The sequence below is a fragment of the Centropristis striata genome, chromosome 3, assembly GCF_030273125.1.
Source record: "Centropristis striata isolate RG_2023a ecotype Rhode Island chromosome 3, C.striata_1.0, whole genome shotgun sequence".
Classification (NCBI taxonomy): Eukaryota; Metazoa; Chordata; class Actinopteri; order Perciformes; family Serranidae; genus Centropristis; species Centropristis striata.
Genome location: NC_081519.1, coordinates 42689062 through 42715621, shown reverse-complemented (window position 1 = coordinate 42715621; position 26560 = coordinate 42689062). Strand labels below are relative to the sequence as shown.

General features: G+C 37.7%; 1 protein-coding gene across 2 annotated transcripts in view; it reads right to left on the bottom strand.

Annotated features, from left to right (window-relative positions):
* Positions 1-26560, bottom strand: part of cacna2d2a (calcium channel, voltage-dependent, alpha 2/delta subunit 2a) — a 241092-nt gene that overhangs the window by 8709 nt on the left and 205823 nt on the right. The window contains exons 15-35 of one of the 2 annotated variants that reach the window (XM_059328728.1): positions 20446-20529; positions 18948-19016; positions 16636-16710; positions 16475-16549; positions 14759-14833; positions 14464-14535; positions 14233-14294; positions 10861-10937; positions 9710-9724; positions 6748-6808; positions 5884-5981; positions 4692-4782; positions 4541-4603; positions 4294-4397; positions 4073-4171; positions 3768-3859; positions 2056-2103; positions 1876-1947; positions 1641-1793; positions 1429-1481; positions 383-438 (exon numbers count right to left, since the gene is read on the bottom strand). In XM_059328728.1, the coding sequence (XP_059184711.1) occupies positions 383-438; positions 1429-1481; positions 1641-1793; positions 1876-1947; positions 2056-2103; positions 3768-3859; positions 4073-4171; positions 4294-4397; positions 4541-4603; positions 4692-4782; positions 5884-5981; positions 6748-6808; positions 9710-9724; positions 10861-10937; positions 14233-14294; positions 14464-14535; positions 14759-14833; positions 16475-16549; positions 16636-16710; positions 18948-19016; positions 20446-20529 (1594 nt within the window). The remainder of the gene's footprint in view (positions 1-382; positions 439-1428; positions 1482-1640; positions 1794-1875; positions 1948-2055; positions 2104-3767; positions 3860-4072; positions 4172-4293; positions 4398-4540; positions 4604-4691; positions 4783-5883; positions 5982-6747; positions 6809-9709; positions 9725-10860; positions 10938-14232; positions 14295-14463; positions 14536-14758; positions 14834-16474; positions 16550-16635; positions 16711-18947; positions 19017-20445; positions 20530-26560) is intronic. The other variant, XM_059328729.1, reaches the window with a different exon arrangement.

Genomic DNA, 26560 nt, shown 5'->3' with positions numbered 1-26560 from the left:
CAGAAGTATTTGTCACATGTGTTCAAGGACTGAAAACCAGGTGATACAATCTTTATTTTTGTTTTTATTTTATTTTTTACAGTATCTGGCTATGATAAATGGTTTGATTTTGGAGATTTTTCATGAAAACATGCCTTTTTAAAACACATTATTGTTTTCATATTTCTGATTGTGTAAAATAATTATTAAACAAACAACTTAGAAGGTGTTGATTAGTGAGTTAAGAGCTTTTTGTAGCTGCACATTTTTAATATTATACATCAAAATCTTGACTAGAAATAAAACCCATGTATTTCCCAAAATGTTGCTATTCCTTTTACCTTTACACTCAGACGTGTAAAACACCAAGATAGCACTAACTGATTGTCTCGCTTGCACCCACCTGTGACGAACCAGCTGTGATAAGCCAGGCCATAGATGAACTGCTGGAACAAGGACCTGTGGAGACGGAGATGGAGATTAATGATAAGATAAAGCAATGGCTGCAGTGAATCTGGAGCTTTGTAGGAGTATTTGTTGAACCTTTTCCTTCAGTCAGCAGTATGTGTGTGAGTACAGAAATCTACAGTTGTTGTTTTATTAACCCTTTGATGCACAACATGGTCTAAAGTGACCCGACGGTTTGTTTTTGATCATCATACATCTTAATTTTTATGTTTTCCTTTATTCATTTTTGAATTAAATTCCCTTTTTCTGTCACTACTCTTCTAATACACAACATGGTTGAAAAATGAGCCACATCCATTTTTTAGCTAAGTAGCTTGTTAAGCTAATTTCTTTGCTAAGTATTTAGCTAAGGAGCTTGCTAAGCTAACTACTTAGCTAACTTCTTTGCTAAGTATTTAGCTAAGTAGCTTGCTAAGCTAACTATGTAGCTAACTTCTTGGCTAAGTAGTTAGCTTAGCAAGCTACTTAGCCAAGTAGTTAGTTATGTAATAATACAAAAACTTTTTTTCTTTATAAATTATGAGAAGCAAAATGGAAATAATGATCTGTTGTTATCAAAAACAAGATATTTAAAGAATATTTAGAATGTTCAATCATAAAAAAAATTGTAACTGATCAACTGATCTGCTATTTTTAACTTGTGTCCTTGTTCTATTCTGTGTTTTTTTCTATTGTTGTTTTTATTTATGCTACCTCAGTATCTTATTCTATTGTATTTTATTGTACTTGAATACCGGACTGCTGTGACAACCGAATTTCCCTTCGGGGATGAATAAAGTAATCTATCTATTTATCTAAAGCACTTTGAGTTGCATTTATATGTATGAAAAGCGCTATATAAATAAAGTTTGATTGATTGATTGATTGAAAATAAGTTGATATCAAAAGATAGAGCACAGAAACACACAGCAGCATTAAATAACATGGGAAATGAATGCATGTTGTGCATCAAAGGGTTAATTTGGTCTTGAGAAGTCTCACCATGCAGCTGCTGATGTCCACCAGGCCACGTTTACAAAATCTGCAATCGTGGGCTGCAGATTCAGACGAAAAGAAAAACAATTAAGAACACCATGTACGTCATATCACCCGGGTAACATCCTTATTCAATCAGAAACACATTAGTCTCCTTATATGCCATTAATTCAGCACATTATCATCTAGTCTACCTCTTTAATTCTTGTTGTTCTTACCACAAACACTCCTCTGGGTGCAGCTCCAGTTTCACTGCTGGGCATGCGCTCACACACAGACTGGTAGTCAAACGACTGCTTGCGGTTGTAGAAGGAATTGTTGTAAAGCGCGTACATCAAGTAGGGATCGACATCACTGAAGAACATGCCCACCTGTGGGGATAAGAAGGTCGAGCTCAGTGTAAAGATAAGCCAGAGAACGTGGTCAGTGTGAAAATGATTTAATTAGCTCCACCTTGTTCCAGTCCTCCTTCTGATTCGACATGATTAGGAATCCACCATCGTCTATTAAATAACACAGGAGATCCTGCACACAGACGCAAAGATAGGCTGGTAATTAGGAGCACATAATGGATAGTGCTATGATACAGCGGATCGGACTGAATACTCATTAGAAATGAGCGTTAATGCTTACCTCACTGTTGGCTTCACAGTCCATCTCACAGCCTCTGTTTGGTCCACACTGTCAGGGAGGAAACAGAGTTAAGAGCTGAACATCTTAGAAATACAGCTCAACACTTAAAGCTGGGCTAGGCAGTTCAACATGAACTTGAATTTAGCAGAAGTTTTTATCCAAAGCGACATACATTTGAGATTTTACATAACACAAGTAAAGATCAACACATGAGTAAGTGCCATTGGTTGAGTTTGAATCCAACGGGCTGTAGGTGCAAACACTACTTTTCTTTTTCTTTTTCAATCCTTGTAGATGATATGTGAAGGTGTTCAGTAAAGAGCTGAAATTGGGATAACTTAGAATAACTTAGAGCAGGGGTTCCCAAAGTGTGGTGCGTGGACCCCTGGGGGTGCGCGAGATGAAAAATGTAATGGCGGTCTGATAATTACACAATTACATTTTTTCTCCCACACAATAAAGAAGTGTAAATAAACATTTCCTTTGTAAAATGTAAAATAAATAACTGTAATATTAATTAATAAATAAATGCAAGCTATTCAAAATGCACTTCATCTTAAAATGAAGCGTAGAAGAAGTTTTCTTCTTCCATGTTTCCAGCCTGTGTTATGATGATGGGTTGTTTAGCTCCACGCTCAGTTAAACTTGCTGCAATATTTGTTCAACACGGCTCAAAATATTATAACATTTTCCAACTTATGTGCTTTCTGCCTCTGATCCTGAGCCTGTCATCATCCTCTTTGCTCTTAAAAGTGGAAGCTTGTGCATAACTTTGTTGCATTATATTGAAACTGTGTTTCAGATTAATTCAAATGCCAGAGCTCATTGTTGTGATGGTGATTCTTTTATTATATGTGTGTTCTCATTTGAGCATGATTAAACATGCTGCCTTTAATATGGCTTTAAAAAAGCTTATTGCATTTTGTTTTTTTTTAAGGTGTGGGGGATTGGGGGTGCGTCAACACGGTTGGGACATAGAAGGAGGTGCACGGCTAAAAACATTTGGGACTCAGCAGATTGGATGAAGTTTGTTCCACCACTGGGGAACTACGGAGGAGAAGAGTCCAGTTTGAGACGTGAGGCCCTGTAGCGCTAGACGCCTTTCACTAGAGGAGCATAGTGGCGGGAGGGTTTGTGGAGCTGATTAAAGAAAAGAGTTGAGGTAGGCAGGAGCTGTGCCAGTTGCTGTTTTATAGGCAACAGACAGGGTTTTGATTTTGATGCAGGTTGCCACTGGGAGCCAGTGCAGAGAGAGGAGTAATGGGGTGATTGCTCTCTTGAAGACCAGACATGCTAATGTGTTCTGGATCATCTGCAGAGACTGGAAGGTGCGTCTAGAGAGTTGCAGGAGTCTATTTGTGATAGCTTTTGGCTATTTTTAGCAGAAGGCTAAATTATAACTGAACTTTTTCTGCAGGATCTTCCACCATTGAATCACGCTTTCTATCTGACAGGATGTTTATGTGCATTAGTAGCAGAGCCAATAGGAACGTTCTCTCTGAAATCACCTTCCATTGACTAAAGTCTCTCGTCACAAGCTAGATTTTCTAAAGTCTGAAAACAAAGCCAAGAGGTGGTGCGAAGTCTATTTTCCCCTCAGACTACTTGAATGACAAAATGAAATGATTATAATGTCATTTTTGTATAGCTGCACACTGCATACCTGAGCTGTAAGCTTGTTATTATATAAACTTTTTACTATATTTCATTACCGTATTTGAGCCCTGACGGTTGTCTGTATGGTTGCTGGCGAGGATCTTAAATTTATCGGTCCAGGCTTCCAGGTCCAGCTTCACTCCGACCACTGGGAGAAAGTGAAGTTGGAAAAAGTGATGAAAATGCAAGAAAAGAAAAGAAAAACGATGAGAATAAAAGCCCCGACGAATGCAGAGCACGACATGTCCAAGCAAAGTGACAAGACACACAGACGTGTAATTATCTCATCCTGGCTCTGAAGCCTTTTCTTCAACATCTATCATTATAAAGATTCTATTTCCTGTTTCGGAGCGGCGCCCACCTGCAGGTTTGATGGTCTTCCCTCCGACCGTGATCTCCACCGCCGTGCTGACCAGGATCCCGATGGTGTCGTTCTCTGGGTTCAACAGCTCGTCGCGGGCTGCAACAGGGAGGCGAAATAGAAAAACAAGCCGAGAGCAGGGGATTAGAAACAAAGAGCCACAGCACATTATGAGGCTCAGTGTGAGATATACAGGCCGGGACCAAGAGAGCATCATTCACCTGTTCGATAAGGCGCTCGGAAGATGTAGCCCTTGTTGTCGAGGCTGCGGCGGTAATAGCTGGCATTAAACGGCTCAGGGTCTTCCTCCCAGGTTTCTGCAGCCCTGAGATTTAACAGCACGGACACGGCAGCTGTAAATCTCTGATGTACAAGCCTCCCGCTACACTGAAACACTTTAAGTCTTCACAGCTTAAAAGAGAATAAAGCCAGACACACGAGAGATCTACGGACACAGAGAGCACTTACTTGTTGGGAAACACTCTCGTTACGCCTCCATCTGATGCAGCAAACACGGCCAGAAAGCCATATCTAAACGTCAGGATGGAGAAAAGAGACAGAGTCAAATATAAATGTTCTCCAGAGTGATATAAAAGAGCAGTTCACTAACCGTACTCACGTATTCAAGTCTTTATTCTTCCACACTTTCTCCACCAGCTGCCTGATGATGCCGGTGTCCAGAATTAGGTTATGAAGGAGCAAATTGTCACCTAAACACGATTAGGTTGAGATTAGCACACTGCAAAAAAGCCAACTTGTATTTTTTGGCCTAAAACAGTGATTTAATTTGGTAAAACTTGGAAATATAAATTATTGACATTTAGGACAATAATGTAAGTTAGCACAACAAAGGAAGCCAGTTGTCTGCTCAAAAACAAGTTGGTGAGTTGTTGTTACTTATATCTTTAAGTTGGGGTTCACAACAAGGGACAATAGTTCTGCTAACTCTTATTTCTTTGTTGTGAAATTCGGTCATTAGCGAAAGCTAGCGGCTAACTGATGCTAGCGGCTAACTGATGGTAGCGGCGCTGCTTGTTACAGCTACAAGAGTAGCCATTAGCGTATCAATGCTAACTCAAAATTGTGGTCGCAACATTAGCTGACATTTCATAGCAGCTTTACAATCCTGCCAGAGAAATTCAGAGTTGAGCAAACTCAAAAACAAAACTTAAAATATTTAGTTTAATTGTCCAACTTAAAATTTTATCGAAGTTTGCTGCCTTGAAATTTGGAGTTCACCCAACTTTTCTTTTTTTGCAGTGCAGAAAGGGTGCAAACAAAAACAGAATATCAGTGATAATGTAATGTATATAGTGTATTCATGTAGATAGTACAGGAGAGGCAGAAATAAGCCTTGGGGCTTCAGCCTGTTCCTTTTTCAGTTGCTGTCTGATGGATTCTTTTGTAAAAACATGATTTTATTTTGTTGTCTTTGGGTTTTTTTTGTAACCGAAATAAAGCAGTCATTAAATATAAACATTAAATATAAATCTCTTCACTGAACACACTGGATCCTACAGCAAATGGGGAAAAAAATGCAACAAATAGGAGGATTTCTAAGGGCTTTGACACATCTATAGTTGGAGGAGTTGATCAAATGTTCCCATAAATCTACAAAACTCACCCTGTTGGTTAAAATACATCCATTTCCCCTATAACTTTGGCTACACAGACAATAATTGTAGGCAAAAATAATGTTTTTTTGGGGTATTTTCAACAGAAAACATTACAAGACTGAACCATTAAAGTACATCTGGAATTAACAAATTAAGATCAGTTTGAGTAAAAAAAAAAAAGTAAATGAAACTCACATTGTTTTGAGTCCGGTGTCACCTTTTCCATGAGAGCAATGAAGTTGAGCAGGAACTCAGTGTTGTTGTTGGACAGTTCCAGATCATTGCAGTACTCCCTGAGGGAAAGAGGAGCCGTTTAACTCAGAGAAGGAAGCTAAAAACAAACACATTTATCCATTATTTGCTCTCTATAGAGGTACACCCAACACAAAGCGGAGATGCGAGAAGCTGTGTTCATGTAACTTGATGTTTCCACATGCAGCATGCATTTCTTCAGCTTCTATACAATAATGGCTGTCCAACAAAACAAAATGCGGATGGGACTGCAGGCATCACAGTAAAAGAGATTTTTATCAGTGTTTCAGAATTCAGGTTGCAACTGGAGGCCATGAGGGTTTGACAACAAATAATCACATGCAAAGAGGATTTCAGTCATTTTTTTTGTAGCTGTGCTTGTCCAAAATCCATTTTAGCCTTAACATAACATTGCACAACCAAACTAATAACCCCTGAATGAAAAAAGAGTAACAAACAGTGGCACATGCAAAGATGGTTTAATGTTTCTTCAATACTTTGTTGTAATGAGGTTAACTCAGGGAAGAGAATGATTATATAGAAACAATTCATATTATGAGATTATGATGACTTTATATTCTCCTTAAATGTGTTCCTATAAATAAACACACCACTCAAGAAAGTAAAAACAAATGAATGAAACAACACAACTTCCACATAGTGCAATTCACAAAAGACACAATAAAATAATTCAAAATGTGGAGCCAAAACAACAACAACAACAACAACAAAGTGTAAAGTGCATCAAAAGACAAGACCAAACACTGATGACCATCAACGACACCAAGCATTCACACACAGGGCTACCTGGGAGCAATGAATACATGTCCTTCAGACTCAAAACTGTTTGGCAGCAGTGATTCAAAATCTGCAACAGAAAGGGGAAGATTATCCGGGAAGAGCAGTGGGCAGGGCAGCGGGGAGTTGTGGGTAAACAGCAGCTGTTCTTCAGAGGTGCAGGGACGCAGAAGGGAGTTTACCATAGCCACACTGAGGTATCATGGGAACATTAGCGTTAGCCAATATGGTGCCTAAAATAGGACCTGACTCTCAATGGACGACCGCTTTAGTTTCACAAACACTCACACTTTGTGTTTCTTTTGGTTTGTCACTTTGTCTGCAAACATTTTCCGATTCGTTTGGTTTCAATCCGACATATTTTGGAGGTCTGAGAACTGACTTGCAAGGACGTGATGAGTCCAGAAGCAAGTTCTCAGACGGATTATCCACAATGAGTGCTTTTTTTTTGGATCAGGCAGGCATCAACATGGCCAACTATTGCAGGGGAGGTGAGTGAAGGTCCTGATGGAAGTGGTCACCCCTCAGACTGGCAGGAGAGAGGGCTCAGAGAGACACATAATGAGAGGAAATGCATTGCATTGTGAAGGGCATGTCGAAGGGCAACTTTAAGTCATCTATCACAGACAAAACAGAGCATAAAAATATATCAACCACCATTAAAGTCTCGACAGAAAGGTCTGCAATGAATCCAACGTGTTATTTTCTCAAAGTGCCAAGACCTGTAACTGTGTACAGCAGAGGGAGTGAAATTTAACAGCTAAAATAGAGTGCCCAGGTAGTTTTCCGCCCACAATGCCGTGCACATCCGGGGTCAGGTTTACTGAGGAGGTGCTGGGCCGTGCCCCTGGCAGTCTGAGGGGTGAGGAGGGAGGGAGACAAGCTGATGGAGACAGGGAGTACAGAGGGACGACACAGGAGTCAGGCGCTGCGCCGAGCGGCACCGTGACACCTGACAACACGGGGACCTGGGTGGGCAGCTCAGCCCTGGAGGGTCAGTCTGCAGGATGCAACGTCTCCAGCTACAGATGAGATGCTGCAGCAGCTAACAGACGTTAAAGAAGGGCTTTTTATATGAAGATACATTAAGTTTAGCTACGATTATGACCACCAGAGATCCCTATTTACTCTACTTTAAATCAATAGCAGTAATAGCAATAATACATAATTATCCCTTTGATGCACAACATGGGTCTAAAGTGACCCGACAGAGTTTTTATGTTCTATATCTTTGCAATAATTCATCATTCAGTATTCCTGGTTTTCCTCAATTAGTTTGTTTTTGATCATCATACATCCTAATTTTTATGTTTTCCTTTATTTATTTTGAATAGAATCCCTTTTTCTGTCACTACTCTTCTAATACACAACATGGGTGAAAAATGAGCCATATCCATTTTTTAGCTAAGTAGCTTGTTAAGCTAACTTCTTAGCTTACTTCTTGGCTAAGTATTTAGCTAAGTAGCTTGCTAAGCTAACTACTTAGCTAACTTCTTGGCTAAGTCGTTAGCTTAGCAAGCTACTTAGCCAAGTAGTTAGCTATGTAATAATACAAAAACTTTTTTTCTTCATACATTATTGAAAGCAAAATGAAAATAATGATCTGTTTTTATCAAAAACAAGATATTTAACGAATACTTAGAATATTCAATCATAAAATAAGTTGATATCAAAACAGATAGCACAGAAACACACAGCAAGCATGAAATAACAGGGGAAATAAATGCGGGTCCTTTTTTACCCATGTTGTGCATCAAAGGGTTAAAGCTAAAGTGTAGCTCTAATGAAAAGTAGAACATATGATTTAGAAATGCTGTTATATAGCCATTTTTATTTTATTGATTTAAATGATTTAAATGATTAGCAAATGACTGTTACTCAACAAACAGTATTAATTAATGAATTAATTTTATTTTTTCTTTGTGTTTTTATTTCTAGAATTGGTTAATTATTGTATAATATTTTTAAATACATATTTTGTAAGATGAGGTACATTCCACATAAAACAAGTATATTTTCATGACAGCAAAAAAAAAGTTTAATCATCTTTATTATCATTAATTCATTAGCTGCCACATCAATAAGCAGTGGCACCTTTAAAATCGGTATCCGTCTAAAAAAAATCCCATATCGCTTAGTTTCTATACAAAAGTTTATGAACATTTATGAAAATGTTACAGAAAAGCAAAAAAAAAAAAAACATTTTACTGAATGTAGAGCTAAATGTGCTAAAATTGGTTAAGCCATTGCATTAATAAAGTTTTTTTAAGATCTGTTGTAATCTGAGCCCGAATGTGAGAATTAGTTAAGACATTTATTAACTAATGACACTGTAAGAAAAAGAGAGAGAGAGAGAGAGAGAGAGAGAGAGAGAGAGAGAGAGAGAGAGAGAGAGGTGAAAGAGAAAAGGTGAAAGAGAAATGAAGAATGAAGATGAGGAAGAGAGAGAAAGATGGCAGTGTAAGGAAGAGAGACGGACAGAGAAAAAGAGAGAGAAAGGAGGCAGACACAACCCATTTGGAGCTATCCACAGAAGGAAAAGGATTAGGAGGAAGGACAAAAGACAAGTTTTAACAGAGAACATGAATATCTGTCTTCCTTGGGTGGAGTAGGTGATTGTTTTTTGTTTGTTTCTGGGAGGAGGAGGGGGAGGTGGGGGACCGGAGGAGCCATCGTGAGAGATGTGGGATCTGAGCTGCAGCAAGAGGGTGAAGAGGAGATAAAAGGAGGAAGAGGAGGAGGAGGAGGAGGAAAAAAGAGGAAAAAGGGAGGAAGTCCTGAAGGCAAGACGGGCAGGAACAGAGGCAAGCAGGCTGGGACAGGTGGAGGGGAGGAGGAGGAGGAGGAGGAGGAGGAGGAAGGGGAGGAGGGGCAGCAGGAAGAGGTTAAGGACGAGAGGTGAGGGAAGGAGGCAGCGGTAGGGAGTAGGAAGTAAAGAAAGGGAACGTGGACCAATATGGAGTATACTTGCCCTTGATGTATTGCCCTGTGTGGATCCATCAGAGAAGGAGTGAGCAAGAAAAGAAACAGGGGGTCGGGTGGGAAGGGGGGGATCACAGACAATATTTTATTCAATTACTGTTTGAATAAAAATATTGTTTTCTTGAAATAAATAAACCAATTTAAGTCAAACAAGACAAGAGAGAAAAATAAATGAAGAGCAAACATCTTATTTGCAAGAGCAAACGAGGAAACGGAACAAAAGGAAAGAAAAAGAAAATCCAAGAAAGGAAAAACAGTAAAGACAGAAACTAGTAATTGTGAGAGAAAACCAAAATGAAAACCAAAAAAGAATCAAATGAAACAGGAAAAGAGGGGAGTAACAGGGTCTGGACAAAGAAAGAATGAAAGAGACAACATGTGTCTCCATTCAGACCCACAAAAACCCAAACTCCCACATTAGACGAGCCCTTATCCCGGGCCGTGTGGGAGTTTATACACTGAATGATTCCAAAGCTGAGAAACATCTCACACAATCTACTCAAAAAAAAAAAAAAAAAAATTATAATTGAAAGAAATCACACACATAACAAAAGGAAAATTGCCCAAATCAAAAAACTCATCATAAGGAGTGAAAAGCATGCGTGTTTTCACAGTTTTTCAGAACATCAAATACTTTGAACACAGATGCTTCAGAATCATTACTTGGTGGAGAAGAGGCGAGAGCATTTGGCAAAAAAAATAATAGCACAAAAGTCACCATTATTTTCACCTGAGTAACACAGTAAAACCACAGCTTTCACCTTTCTGTCTGTTCAGTTATTTTTTTCTTCAGCCAGTGTGAAGAAAAAACATCACCATTTTACAGCACAGCATGAAGACAGGAGGGAACAGGGGGCAGTAGAAGAGTCGGGGGACTCAGGAATGATCCTATCAGCCTATCAGAGAGCAGCGAGGGGGCGGGGCTAGGAGAGGGGGCGGGAGCGGGAGGCGGATCCGCCCGGAGGCTCCCTATGATGATGTTGGAGACCCAGGACAAAGGGCTGAATCAGAGCATAAGGTCATATTTTGGAGAGAGAGAGAGAGAGAGAGAGGAGGAAAGAGTGGAGACAGAGAGCGAGAGAGAGAGAGAGAGAGAGAGAGAGAGAGAGTGAAGGATGCTGGGTAATCCCGGGTACTTACACTGCACCTGGAGGATCTGGTCACTCAGGTTGGCCTTGATGTGGTTCTCGCTATATGTGGGCAGTACCAACCCTAAACTGCAGGTAACCAGGCAGAAAATCAACAACATGTTATGAAGGCACACGCAAACACGTAAAAAAACGCAGGCGGTATGGAGAAAGTCAAATATTACAATATTTTTTTACCAAATATCTCATTATCGAGATAGATAGATAGATAGATAGATAGATAGATAGATAGATAGATAGATAGGTAGATAGATAGATAGATAGATAGATAGATAGATTACTTTATTCATCCCCGAAGGGAAATTCGGTTGTCACAGCAGTCCGGTATTCAAGTACAATAAAAAATAAAATACAATAGAATAAAACATTGAGGGCAATAATGTAAGTTAGCACAACAAAAGAAGCCAGTTGTCTGCTCAAAAACAAGTTGGTGAGTTGTTGTTACTTATATCTTTAAGTTGGGGTTCAAAACAAGGGACAATAGTTCTGCTAACTCTTATTTCTTTGTTGTGAAATGCAGGAAAGCGGTGAAATTCATTAGCGAAAGCTAGCGGCTAACTGATGCTAGCCGCGCTGCTTGTTACAGCTACAAGTAGCTAGTAGCCATTAGCGTATCAATGCTAACTCAAAATTGTGTTCGCAACATTAGCTGACATTTCATAGCAGCGTTACAATCGTGCCAATTCAGCACATTGCAGAAGTTAGCAGAAGCAAGGATTAAAAGTTATTACAATGTTAAATTGTAAGTTAGTACAATTTACAGTTGAGTTGACAAAAAGCAAAGTTTGTTGCCTTGAAATTTTGAGTTCACCCAACTTTTCTTTTTTTGCAGTGTACAAACAACATATGGAACCTAAAAGCTCGATATAAACAAGGGGCCATAAACCCTGGTAGCCAATGGCGGCCCTCAGAAACATTTTGTTTGAGCCTCAAAAGTGGCATGACATGCATGCATTATATTTAAATGGATTTCTCTGTCAACCTGCCTCTTAAATGCACAATGTCATCAAAATGTCGAGCATCCCTGAATAAAAGGACACATAGAAAGGCTGGACTATCCAAGCTGTGTGAAGCCTTCATGGGTTATACTTCTAGTCATATTTAGGAGAGCATCACAAAGCCACAACTGCTTTTTTTCCAGGTAGTTCAAATCTCCAATTCAGAGGATCTTTAAATAAGAATACACATCTGGCAAACTGATTGTGTTTCTGTTTAGGTCAAGTGAAACAAACAAAAGAGAAACATCAGTTTCACTTTGTTATCCGTATAGCGTCACAGTTTGACCTACATTTGCTTTATGTTACGAAATATTTACTCTTCTTCCAAAGGCAGAAATTAGAGAGAGGAAAAACAGAAATACATGTCCCATCTCTTAATCTGTGGTGCCGTACAAAGCTAAAATATAACCCAGTAAGAGGATTAATTGGAACAGATAGAAAATCAGGCTGTGACAGCTTCGGCTTCAGACTGAGCCCCAGCTACAGTCGACTAACTAGAAGAAAAAGCTCATTTAGATTTAAAGAAACATCCAATATGACCTGTTTTAGAAGAAAAGAAAGTTCCCAAAGTGTAGGATGCATGAGAGAGTAGAGCTGTGAATGAGACCCGCCACACTAACACATGAGGATTGTTAAATACTCTGGAATTTCCCTTTGAGTTGAATATTAATAGATTTGTGCAGAGAAAGCCTGGTGTGGACTCGGCCAGGACCAGGCACGCTGCCAGCAGACGTAATAAAAAACACACATCAGGCATTTGTAGCACGATTGAATATCATAAACTGTAATTTGCAAAGTGTTGCCTGGAGGAAATGTCATTACGATGCAACCTCAAATGTTCAACCAAGTTCTGAGATGAATAAATTGTGCAATTAATGTGTGCTTAGAGTACTGTTGAGGGTTGTTATGAGAGAGAGGAGGGGCTCAGATGAATTATTTAACCAAACAGGCTTCATTCAGTGATATGTTTAGATGTTTAGTCTAGTCCAAGTGTGTGATAGTGGCAGCTACAGTTAACAGACGCTGCTGGTCAGTGGCGGTTCTACACAGGGGCCTCCAGGGGCCACTGGCCCTGTGGAGAAGCCTTTGGCCCCTGCTGTGGCCCCTGTGTCAAATTAATAATAAAATGATCAATTCATAACGATGAACAATGGAACAATTCTAACCTTTTTCTGTTCAAACAATATCTCATTGTACACAAAAGGAACCCATATATATATATATATATATACACTACTGGTCAAAAGTTTTAGAACACCCCAATTTTTCCAGTTTTTTATTGAAATTCAAAGTCAAATGAACAGCTTGAAAGGGTCCAAAGGTAAGTGGTGAACTGCCAGAGGTAAATAAAAAAAGGTAAGGTTAACCAAAACTGAAAGATAATGTACATTTCAGAATTATACAAGTAGGCCTTTTTCAGGGAACAAGAAATGGGTTAACAACTTAACTCTATGGAGTCTTGGGCTATTTTGTCCATTTTTTAATTCTTTTCATGTCTTTGTAAGTCATTTTGTGTCTTTTTGTGTCTTCTTTGTCATTTTGTGTCTTTTTTAGTCATTTTGTGTCTTTTTGTGTCTTTTTTTTTGTCATTTTGTGTCTTTTTTAGTCATTTTGTGTCTTTTTGTGTCTTCTTTGTCATTTTGTGTCTTTTTTAGTCATTTTGTGTCTTTTTTTTGGTCATTTTGTGTCTTTTTTTGTCATTTTGTGTCTTTTGGTGTCTTTTTTTGGTCATTTTGTGTCTTTTTTAGTCCTTTAGTCCAACATATTGATTTTGAATCTTTTTTTTTACTTTCAAAACACTATCATGCTCAATAAAGAATTTTAAATGTTGCAAATGTGCATTAATTTCAGAGTACACTGAGACATTAAACTGCATCATTTTCAATTAAATTCTGGAAAAGTTGGTGTGTTCTAAAACTTTTGACCAGTAGTGTATATATATATATATATATGTATATATATATATATATATATATACAATCATTCTGACTGTACTGCACTTTCAAAATAAAAAAAATGAGAAATGTCATTGTCATACAAAAAAACCAAACTGTTATTGTTGGTCAGTCTCATTATTTAAATCAATGTATTTGTATCTTCCAAATATACTTAAATGAGATGTTTAAACGAGCTAAAATAAAGACTTTGACTGCTTCAGTATCATCTTTGCCATTTTTTAATGTGCTAATGTGCCTCTCTGAATAAACACTGGCCCCTCCTTGGCCCCCACAGTAAAACTGGTCTAGAACAGCTGTCAACTGCAGATCTTAGACTCAAACCGGACAAATCAAATCAAAGTTGGACTTCACTCCCAGGTTCATGTCGTGCAGCCTTGTTGGTGTGAGGTAAGGTGATGTCAGACCTACCTGTAGTCCGTCCCGTTGACAGGTGTCCATGTGTACGTCCTCATGGCCTCGTCGATGTAGCGCTGTTAGCCACAGAGAGAAACGAGTATCACACCCTCAGCTCATCTCTCTTCACATAATTGGAGGGAAACAACAGATCCCAAACATACTGAGGCATTTAGCTTCATTACAACAGCATTCAGGAAGGTGCTACTTTGGATCATGATTGAGTCTCATATATTGATGACTTGCCTCATCAACTGACTTAATGAGCGTCTTGATTTTCCTTTGCCCTGATTTGCCATCAATCATCTGTCGACGGATCTGAAGAGAGAGACAGAGAGAGAGAGAGAGAGAGAGAGAGAGAGAGAGAGGAGAGAGAGAGAGAGAGAGAGAGAGAGAGAGAGAGAGAGAGAGAGAGAGAGATGCTGCAGTGTGAGAAGGCACACAGGTACGTAAAAGGGAGAAACAACTAACAAATACAAAAACGGACAATTAAATGTCCTATATGAAGCAGACGAGTTGATAGTAATGAGGCTGTTCTTACCTCCTCCTTGTTGCTGTCCTCCAGCTCTGCATCCAGAAAGTCCAGAGTGAGAGCAGGCTCCCTAAAGTTAATGATCTGAACAAGAGCGAGAAAGCAGGGAAGATGGAGGAGGAGGAGGGGGGTTAGCATCAGTCAGAAGGAAAAAAAACTAAAAAAAAAATCGTCTCTTGGCTTCAGAATGAGAGAGATGTTAACTCATTAGAGGTGTTCATAGTTTCTTGGGATTTATTCAATCATATATCAATATGTTGTGATCCACAATTAACCCTTTACCAGGCGAAGAACTATATTTGGTTGGATGATTAGTTACATAGCTAAATTGAAGACACTACAGGATAAATAAAATGCTCTCCCCTGACAATTAACCTCTCACCATATTTCATTTCTCTCTCTGCCTCATTTCAACCCATGGACACTGCTATATCTCTGTATGTTGTTGTTTTTCATGTATCTGCTCATGGTAAAAAAGAAGGATGTGTGTTATTTCTCATTTTCTCTGATTTGTAACAAGACTATGTAGGACTGGGAGGGGGGAGGAGGGGAAAAGGGGTTGTTTTTTTGTTTTTGGAAAAAGAAAAAAAGTCTTTATCTCTCACTGTATGTACTTTTGCCTGTCGAATGAATAAAAACATTTATAAAAAAAAACAACAAAAAAAACAACTATATTTGGTAACTTCAGTGGATATCTAACTGGGTCCCCATGTCTCTCTGTTTGGTCGTAGAACCACATGGATTTATTACAGCTAATCAGCAAAGATCAGGCACCATGACATCTGACCAATCAGTATGATAATAATATAATAATATTAACTTTATTGACCTGGACCTCCACTGTAAAAATAAAAAATTTAGAGAAAAAAATCAGCAAGAAACAGTCGTACAAACAGAATAAAAATACAAACCCGGGGGTGGGGAGCTAATATTTCGAGAAAAAAGTTGCAAATTTACTAGATTAAAGTGGCAAATCTACAAGAAAAAATGTGCAGATTTATGAGATTTAAAGTGGCAAATCTGCGTGAAAAAAGTTGCAGATTTACGAGAAAAAAGTGGGGAAAACGCAACTTTTTTATCGCAGATTCACCAAATCTGCACATTTTTTAATCTCGTAATTATTTTTCTAGAAATATTACCCCCCTCCCTGGGTCTGTATGTTTTTTTTTTACACATTCTGGCTGTATGTAATATCCTCCAATATTCTCTAGGGTTGAAATTTGGAATTTGCAAGTATTTTAATGGGTGTCCTATTAAGGGTTAAGTCATCTGGATTGATACTAACAAAAACCAACTAAATTTTCTCAGGAAATCTGATGTGAAATATTTTGAGGAAATAACGTTTTGAAGATTGCAGTTTTGTTTCTGCATCACACATTATATTATCACTCAGTTCAATGTGATTAACAAACTGGACTCCAACTGGAAGCTTTTCATGCACAAACATCTCCAACCTTTAAACTCCATTACCCAGAATACAACAGTACATACAGCTCAGGACAGGGTCCTCTCTGCAGAATAGTGGTGGAGAATAATATTTTTTGGTCCACTTAGAGCCCAAATGTTAGTTAAAATAAATTGTGATGAGTGTTTTCCAACAGCAGTGTGCAGGATTTTCATTCATTTATTTATGATTTTTCAGGTCCTGCAAACAAGTTGTGATATATAAGATTATTAATCTATGACATGACTTATAGCACCATAGAGGACTTTAGTTGGACCTACTTTGGGTCTCAGGTTGGGGTGCAGCAGGACGTAGCCGTTGGGGTCGATGGCGAAGGTGTAGCCGTTGGCTCCAAGCTGCACATGAACATAGTGAATGAGATGTAATTCAATAATCATAAATATGTAAGTGATGAGTGATATTGATTGTAGAACATGCTCACTCTGTATGTGGGTGTCTTCTTTTTGATTTCATTGATGGCGATATCTACTCCCATGACTCCCAGGATGAGCTGGTTCTGCAGGAAGAACACACACACTACTGGTCAAAAGGTTTAGAACACACCAACTTTTCCAGAATTTAATTGAAAATGATGCAGTTTAATGTCTCAGTCTACTCTGAAATGAATGCATATTTGCAACATTTAAAATTCTTTATTGAGCATGATAGTGTTTTGAAAGTAAAAAAAAGATTCAAAATCACATTTTATGTTGGACTAAAGGACTAAAAAAAGACACAAAATGACAAAAAAAGACACCTAAAGACACAAAATGACAAAAAAAAGACACAAAATTACAAAAAAAGACACCTAAAGACACAAAATGACTAAAAAAAGACACAACATGACTAAAAAAAGACACAAAATGACTTACAAAGACATGAAAAGAATTAAAAAATGCACAAAATAGCCCAAGACTCCATAGAGTTAAGTTGTTAACCCATTTCTTGTTCCCTGAAAAAGGCCTACTTGTATAATTCTGAAATGTACATTATCTTTCAGTTTTGGTTAAGCTTACCTTTTTTTATTTACCTCTGGCAGTTCACCACTTACCTTTGTACCCTTTCAAGCTGTTCATTTGACTTGAACTGCTTGAATTTCAATAAAAAACTGGAAAAATTGGGGTGTACCGGTAGTGTATATAGTCATTATTATTGGCATTTTTATCCACAACCGCACTCAGAGTCATCAGAGAGAATCACAGCTGAGCCGTGAGAGCACCAGAACATCTCCGTGCCATCTTTGACTTATCACTTTGTGTGCAATCTGATTAGCCCACATTTCTACAGTCAATCTTAAAGTGAGTGGGTCTGCGGCGGCGTCTCTGCTCTCAGCCCGTGTGATAAGCTCAGAGTAAATACTTTGGTCTGCGATGCTGAAAGCTGGATGCATGTGTGCTCTCTGGATGGTAATAGATGCTGCAGACGGGTGGCTGTGATGTCTGCTGCCTCCTCCGGGGGGAGGTGTTGCCCAGAAGAGCAGCAGCTGGCTGGACGCCATTACAAATGACTGATGATGAGCAACAACAGCAAAGAGAGGCGAGAAAACACCTGAAGCCAACCTGCTACTGCGAACCTCCACTACCTGTTTATAACCTGGTGTAGTTCAAACCACATACATGACGTGCACAACATTGTTCTTACTTAACCCTTTGATGCACAACATATGGACAACACTTCTAAAGTATAACATGGGTCAAAAATGACTCATTTATCCACATTTGTATTAAAATTAAATTACTTAATACTATAATAATAGTAATTTGTTTCAAATAGTTACTTTCCACACTCATATATTTAAATTATTTAACGTGTTTATGTATAATTTTGTCACACATACAGTGTATCTTGAAGGTATTAACAGAGCTTCACTTTTTCCACATTTTTTTATGTTTCAGCCTGATTCCAAAATTGATTAAATTAATTTTTCCTTAAAATTATACACACAATACCCCCATAATGAAATTTTTGACCCATGTTGTGCATTAGAAGCGTAGTGATACAAAAAGGGTTTTTATTCAAAAAGTAAGAAATGAAAAACAAAAAATTAGGATGTATGATGATGAAAAACAAATTGATTGAGGAAAACCTGGAATATTGAATGATGAAATTAATTTATTGCGAAGATATAGAAAATTAAGAACTCAGTCGGGTCACTTTAGACCCATGTTGTGCATCAAAGGGTTAATGATGAAGGAAAAGGCTCATTAATATTGTTATGACTGTGGTCATATTATAGTTATTTTCTAGAAAACTGCTTTTGTATGTGTGCCCTGTGTTTTGGTTTCCTTTTTTTATATGCAGATTGGAGTGTGCCGTAGCCACGGTGTGATTGGTGGAGAGGTTCCATGCCTGGGCTGTGATTGGCTGCAGCCGGAACCACCTGGTTTAAGTGGAGCCAAGATGGCGGCCATCGGTGGCAGCAGGCTTATTCCTCATCCTCCTCTTCTCCCAACTGGTTCACACCTTTTGTTTGAGTTAACTTGTGGTTTTGGACTTAATTCCCTCGTTTTGAGCAGTAAGGGTGGGTTGCCAGGTTTTGTTTCTCGTTTTCTCTTGTTTAAGTATGTAGGGAGGTAAGATTTTGTATCTTTTGGTTTTTCAGGTAAATTTCTTATTTTTGAGATAGGATTTATTTTGTTTGTTATTTTGGCTTTAGTCCACCCCCTAAGTTGAAGAATATTTGTATTTACCTAAGTTCTCTTTGTAAATAAATATTTACCCATTCTTCAGCTTTTTGTCAGGTGTTGTTTTTACCTGAGAGCTGGCAGCGTCAACAGTGAAGTTGAAGACGGGCATGGTCCCGGTGATGACGAGGCCCAGACCCTGATAACACACGGGAGAAATCCAATTAAAAACGTTATGTTATATTTTAAAAGATATCCATGCAAGTGCATAATTGAAAATATAAAGCAACTAAATCAAGTGACATTTAAACTCAGTAAAAAGCAACAACAACTGGATAATAATAATAATAATAATGACATTAATGATGATAATAATGATAATACAATGTGAAACTAAACTCATTAAAAGTTTGTGACACCAAAACTACTTTTGCGATTTTGTCTTTAAGAATCACACTTAAATATATACATTCATGGAAAAAAATGTGAGACCAGCCTTGTTTTCGTAAATTTCTTGTTCATTTTAATGTCTGGTACAACTAAAGGTGCATGTGTTTGGGAAAATATAATGATAACATTTAGCCATTTTACATGTTTTTCTTGATAATAACCAAAATCATTACCAAGAAAACCATGTTAAATGTCTAGATATCAGCTCTTAAATTAAACTCTTATGAGCTATTTTTGTTGTTATCATTATATTTTCCCAAACAAATGTACCTTTAGTTGTATCAGGCATTAAAATGAACAAGAAATTGAAGAAAAAGGGTGCTCTAATGTTTTTTTCCACGACTGTATAATAGTTGAAATATACCCTATACATTTGAACTGATACTGACTTTTTTTAGGTGGCTAAAGTACGTTTTGCTGCTCCCGTCTGGTGGTTCATTGCTTAGCTTTATGTGCTGATACTCCCGACTACCATCCACTGATTATGTATAAGTACCTCATACAATCCCCCTTCAAAAAGTCCAAACCATCCCTTAAAGCAGCTGTTCTCAACCCTGGGGTCGGGACCCCAAGTGGGGTCCCAAGATGATTTCTGGGGGTCGTCAAATCATTTTGGAAGTCAGCTCTGTCTCCACTGTGTTAAAGTGTTCATGTGTTTAAGTCTTTTTGGTCACTTAATGTCTTTTTTTAGTCATTTTGTGTCCTTTTTTTGGTCATTTTGTGTCTTTTTTTGGTCATTTTGTGTCTTTTTTGGTCTATTTGTGTCATTTTTTAGTCACTTTGTGTCATTTTTTGGTCATTTTGTGTCTTTTTTTTGTCATTTTGTGTCTTTTTTGGTCATTTTGTGTCTTTTTTTGTCATTTTGTGTCTTTTTTTTGTCATTTTGTAGTCAATTTGTGTCTTTTTTTGGTCATTTTGTGTCTTTTTTTGTCATTTGGTGTCTGTTTTGGTCATTTTGTTTACTTTTTTTGGTAATTTTGTGTCATTTTTTGGTCATTTTGTTTCCTTTTTTTGGTCATTTTGTTTCTTTTTAGGGTGATCTGAACTGTGCGTGTGAGATTCTGTTCAGTGAATGTTGGTCGCGGACAACATGCATGTTAAATTGGGGGTCGTGACTCAAAAAGGTTGAGAATAGCTGCCTAAAGGGGAAATTAAATAAAACATCCTTTGTCTCTCACCAGAGCGTCCTGGTAGACGTTTGTCCACTGCACCTGCTTCGCTTTAGCCAGCACCATGGGCCGCCCCAGGACGTCCAGGTACTCCTGCAACCAAACACAACAAACACATATAATCAAACAAACGTTTATAGTGCCTGTCATGTAGCGCTGTTAAAAGCAAAGAGCTGGAAGAGTCAACGCTCATCAGTCATAAAACTATAAGAGCCTGACCAGCCTCCACATAAACCAGTGGGCCACCAGCAGCAGCAGCATCTCGGCCCTGCAGAGCCATAAAGCCTCCGGTCCTGAGCCACTCAAGGCCGTTTCTCATCATTATGAAGCAGCTATTAAAAACACATTAAGGGTGTCAGTGGCACGACGTGCAAACAGGCCGTTCTCCCGGAGGCTCTGCTGTCATCCCCGGCACTGGGAGAATGTCCCACAGCTATTGTGAATAGAGGTGAGGGGTTAAGTCTACTCCTAATACATCATATTCACTATTTCCTTTTGTTCTCTGGAGCCACTTCACACAACAGCTGAGATGTCTTTTTTTTTTTTTTTGGGTAAACAAGCTATTGATTCTTGTCATTTTAGAGATGGTGTGTAATTGTTAAAATCATTGAGTGTCTGACCTCATGACATATCAAACAAGACGGAGACAAAAGCCCACCAGGGACCGGACGGTCGCACTTTAGAGAGCCTTTAGCGCAGGGGTGTCAAACTCAAATACACAATGGGCCAAAATTTAAAACTTGAATAAAATCGCGGGCCAACATTGAACAAATAAACCTTTTAATATATACCAAACATGTTTTGCTTTAACATTAAATATGGAACCAGCAACGCTTATAAACATAACATTTTGTGTCTTTTTTTGGTCATTTTGTGTCTTTTTTGGTCATTTTGTGTATTTTTTGGTCAATTTGTGTAATTTTTTGGTAATTTTGTGTCTTTTTTGGTAATTTTGTGTCTTTTTTTGGTCATTTTGTGTCTTTTTTGGTCATTTGTCTTTTTTAGTCATTTTGTGTCTTTTTTAGTCATTTTGTGTCTTTTTTTGGTCATTTTGTGTCTTTTTTTAGTCATTTTGTGTCTTTTTTTGGTCATTTTGTGCCTTTTTGGTCATTTTGTGTCTTTTAGCGCAGGGGTGTCAAACTCAAATACACAATGGGCCAAAATTTAAAACTTGAATAAAATCGCGGGCCAACATTGAACTAATTAACCTCTTAATATATACCAAACATTTTTTGCTTTAACATTAAATATGGAACCAGCAACGCTTATAAACATACAATTTTGTGTCTTTTTTTTGTCATTTTGTGTCTTTTTTTGGTCATTTTGTGTCTTTTTTGGTCAATTTGTGTCATTTTTTGGTAATTTTGTGTCTTTTTTTGGTCATTTTGTGTCTTTTTTTGGTCATTTTGTGTCTTTTTTGGTCATTTTGTGTCTTTTTTAGTCATTTTGTGTCTTTTTTTGGTAATTTTGTGCCTTTTTGGTAATTTTGTGTCTTTTAGCGCAGGGGTGTCAAACTCAAATACACAATGGGCCAAAATGTAAAACTTGAATAAAATCGCGGGCCAACATTGAACAAATAAACCTTTTAATATATACCAAACATGTTTTGCTTTAACATTAAATATGGAACCAGCAACGCTTATAAACATACAATATATAACTAAATAGTGCAGACATGCAAAATCAAATTTCAAATAAAAAACACATCAATGTCATTAATTCATTAAATAAAAAATAAAAAAAATCGTATGCCTCTTTTCTATTTGCATCCTTCTGATTTAAATATCAAAATAAAGTTTTTCAACAGGTTAATACATTTAAAAATAAAATAACAATAATAAATCTAGTATTAGCGGTAAATGCGCCGTATAATACCGGCGGGTCAGCTTTTATAGTACAATAATAATATAATAATTTGGTATTGCCTTGCGGGCCAAATAAAATTACACTGCGGGCCAAATTTGGCCCGCGGGCCAGAGTTTGACACCCCTGCTTTAGCGCCTTGCTATGATAAAGATTGCCTAACACGCCATTTATAAAAACACATCACCCCTCCCAACCATTTAAGTCCTACTGTATAATTCTAAATGTCTATCTTTATGTATCAACACCGTTTATTCAGATGTTAAAACAGGATCGGTGTAAATGCAGCAGCTCTTTCAGGGTCAGAGGGCGATTTTAAAAACATTTGCCATTTTCACATAATGACAAATTTCCACCCATTTGCAGTGAAAAGAGAAACATAGCAGATCTCTGACCCTTGCTCCTACCCTCAATACACAAAAGGGGCTCCCTGTATAAGCACATGGCTATTTCAGTGTTATGCTTTTGACCGTTTTTTTTTTTTCCATCGCTTGAACAGCGAGATGCTGACAGGCGTAACCTATTCTATTATTAGCTCAATAAAAGTCCGGTTTAACGCGCCACAGGGAGATATTCCATCAGGACAATGACAGCCAGACCTTTTCACGGGATATAGGGGAAATTTTCCGCCTGACTAGAACAATCTAGGAAACATAAAAAGTCAGCAACTGAAGATATGTGGTCCAAACGAGCCAGAGCCACATAGATTCCAGCGCGTTGATTAAATGCTATTGGCTCCCCGGGTGTCGTAACAACCATGATCACAGAGAGTAAACTCATCAATACAATCCCTCTAAAGACAAACAGCCAAACTAGAGCCTGGCTGCTTATTGTTGCTCCACTGAGATCACACACCGAGACGCCAGAATAGATGACATAAGTCACTATGAACTTCAGATAACTACGGTGGCCCTGAAGTGCAAATCACAACGGCAAATCAGAAAACACAACAAATCAGGAAACACAACAACAAATCAAAAAACACAACAACAAAACAGAAAACACAACGACAAAACAGACAACACAACAACAAATCAAAAAACACAACAACAAAACAGAAAACACAACAACAAATCAAAAAACATAACAACAAAACAGAAACAACAACGACATTAACCAAACTGGAAAAGGTAGGCGACATGAATCGTTGCTGATTGGGCTGGTGGTACGTAGTCCTTTGAACCGGAATTACAACACCGCCAGCCAGACTGTTTTCTGTTTTGTTGTTGTGTGTTCTGTTTTCTTGTTTTGTTTTTTGATTTGTTGTTGTGTTTTCTGGTTTTGTTTTTTGATTTGTTGTTGTGTTTTCTGTTTTGTTGTTGTGTGTTCTGTTTTGTTGTTTTGTTTTCTGATTTGCCATTGTGTTTTTTTATTTGTTGTTGTGTTTTCTGTTTTCTTGTTTTGTTTTTTGATTTGTTGTTGTGTTTTCTGTTTTGTTGTTGTGTTTTCTGATTTGTTGTTTTGTTTTTTGATTTGCCATTGTGTTTTTTTATTTGTTGTTGTGTTAAGTAATTTGTCGTTGTGTTTTCTGATTTGCCGTTGTGATTTGCACTTCAGGGCCACCGTAGATAACCACGCAGAAACACAAAATATACTGTCATTTATTTTCAAAACTTTTCCTACATAATCTCATGACTCAGGACGGGATGAATAATATTATTTTTGCCATCTATGGTCCGTTATCTGTTATTTGAACGTTGCCATCTTAGTGGAGTGAGACGATGTGATGAGTGTGATGTTGAAGGGCAGAGTACGGTTAAATAATGTGTCTTCTGGGCCCGTACAGGGAGCTGTAGTCACCCACCTTCAGAAAACCTATTAGAGTAAGTGGCAGTTCTCAGAATATAAATATGCCCGAGTTAATGGAACAGCTGACAGTATATTCTGGGGCCTGATCGCTCACCGGGGCTGCGTGGTGGTAGGGGAGGAGGGGGAGGAGGAGGAGGAGGAGGAGGAGGAGGAGAGGAGAGGAGGAGGAGGAGGAGGCGCGGTGTGCAGTAGCTCCCCCACCTCCCAGCAACTGAGTCAATTTCTACAGCTGGAATGAGGTTATCCCAAGGGCCCGAGACGCTCGGAGGGCCTCGAGGAAGAGTGGGGGGGGGGGGGGGGGGGGGAGCAGGACCCTGGGTGTGTGAGAAACCCAAAGTAGGTGTGTGTGTGTGTGTGTGTGTGTGTGTGTGTGTGCAAGAAAGTGATAGAAAGAGATCTGAAAGTCTTTACTTCAGAGTAGGACTGTCAAAATAGCAGAATTTCACAATTATCGTGGCCAAGAGAATTTATCATAACGATATTCTTGCAATCCCCCCCCCCCCCCCCCAAAAAAAAGTAAGAAAAACATGCCTTACCGGCCTTATTTATTATTATTATTACTATTATTATTATATATTATATGTCATATTATTTGACTTATAATTACTTTATTTATATTTTTCATTTTATTTCTATATTGTTTATTATCTATTATTACATATTATATTATATATAATATATACTGTACTAGTATTATTATTATTATTATTATATACCGTCTAGTCACTATAGCATTGTTGCCATCATATCACCAGTTTAATTATTACCATCATCTTGTCAACCATCCTACCAACTGATGTTCTTTTTTAACTTCTTAAGTGTCTTTGTTCTGTTCTGTGTTTTTTTCTATTGTTGTTTTTATTTATGCTACCTCAGTATTTTATTCTATTGTATTTTATTGTACTTGAATACCGGACTGCTGTGACAACCGAATTTCCCTTCGGGGATGAATAAAGTAATCTATCTATCTATCTATCTATCTATCTATCTCTCTATCTCTCTATCTCTCTATCTATCTATCTATCTATCTATCTATCTATCTATCTATCCGTCTATCTATCTATCTGTCTATCTATCAATCTGTCTGTCAATCTGTCTGTCAATCTGTCTGTCAATCTGTCAATCTATCTGTCTATCTATCTATCTATCTATCTATCTATCTATCTATCTATCTATCTATCTATCTATCTATCTATCTATCTATCTATCTATCTATCTATCTATCTATCTATCTATCTTACTTCAAAGTAGGGCTGTCAAAATAGCAGAATTTCACAATTATCGTGGCCGAGAGAATTTATCATAACGATATTCTTGCAAAAAAGAAACAGTCACAGAAAATAATTTTTATTTTTTATTTTATTTTTTCTTCTTTTTTTTTGCTGGGACAGTTAGATTGTATAAATTATATGTTGATTGTAATTCAATGATTGTAAATATTGCTTTCTTTTATTGTTATTAGTTTTTCTTTTCTTTTAAAATGAATAACAGAATTATAATTTATTGTAAATATTGCTTTCCTTATCTTGTTATCTTTTTTTCTGATGCTTGCTTTGGCAATATATACATTGTTACGTCATGCCAATAAAGCCAATTGAATTGAATTGAATTGAATTGATAAAATGACAATATAGTTCAGGGGTGGTCAACCCGTGGCTACAGAGCCTCATGTGGCTCTTTAGGCCGCCTGCAGGGGCTCCCAGTGGCTGAGACAAAAAAAATTATATAAATATTTTTACATTAAAATGTTCATTTATCAATAGTGTAGACCAAAAGCTATTTGTATTCCTCAATTGTAAAATTGTATAGCCTTTTTTCCAGATTATTTAAAAAGTTTGGACATTTAAGTCAACTAAAATATGTTTCATAGCTTACGAAAGTCTCCGGCCCGGCACCTTAACCTTTAAGTTTTGCCAACTTCGAGTTTAGTTTTGAGTTCCCTAAGATGAACTAGTTTTCAAAAGCATATTAATAAATGCTCAATATGACTATTAATAATGTTGGTAGGCTAATTTAGACTTATTAGGCTGTTTCATTTTCATTTTAGGCTCAATATAAGGTTTGCGGCTCCATTCCATGATTTTATCTTTTTTTTGGCCAACAGTGGCTCTTTAGTTAGTACAGGTTGCCCCCCCCCTGCTATAGTTTAATAAAGCAATACACTTTGCAGTATTTATGGCTCTATCATATTGGTTGTATTGTTGGTGACATTCTTATATAAACTCATGTAAACACAACAAATATTGTACGGTATATGTGCAGGTGCATGTTTTGCTGAGCTCAATAAGTTGATATTGTAATTATTGTGACAGGTTGAATCATGATATTATCATATACACTACTGGTCAAAAGTTTTAGAACACACCAACTTTTCCAGAATTTAATTGAAAATGATGCAGTTTAATGTCTCAGTGTACTCTGAAATTAATGCACATTTGCAACATTTAAAATT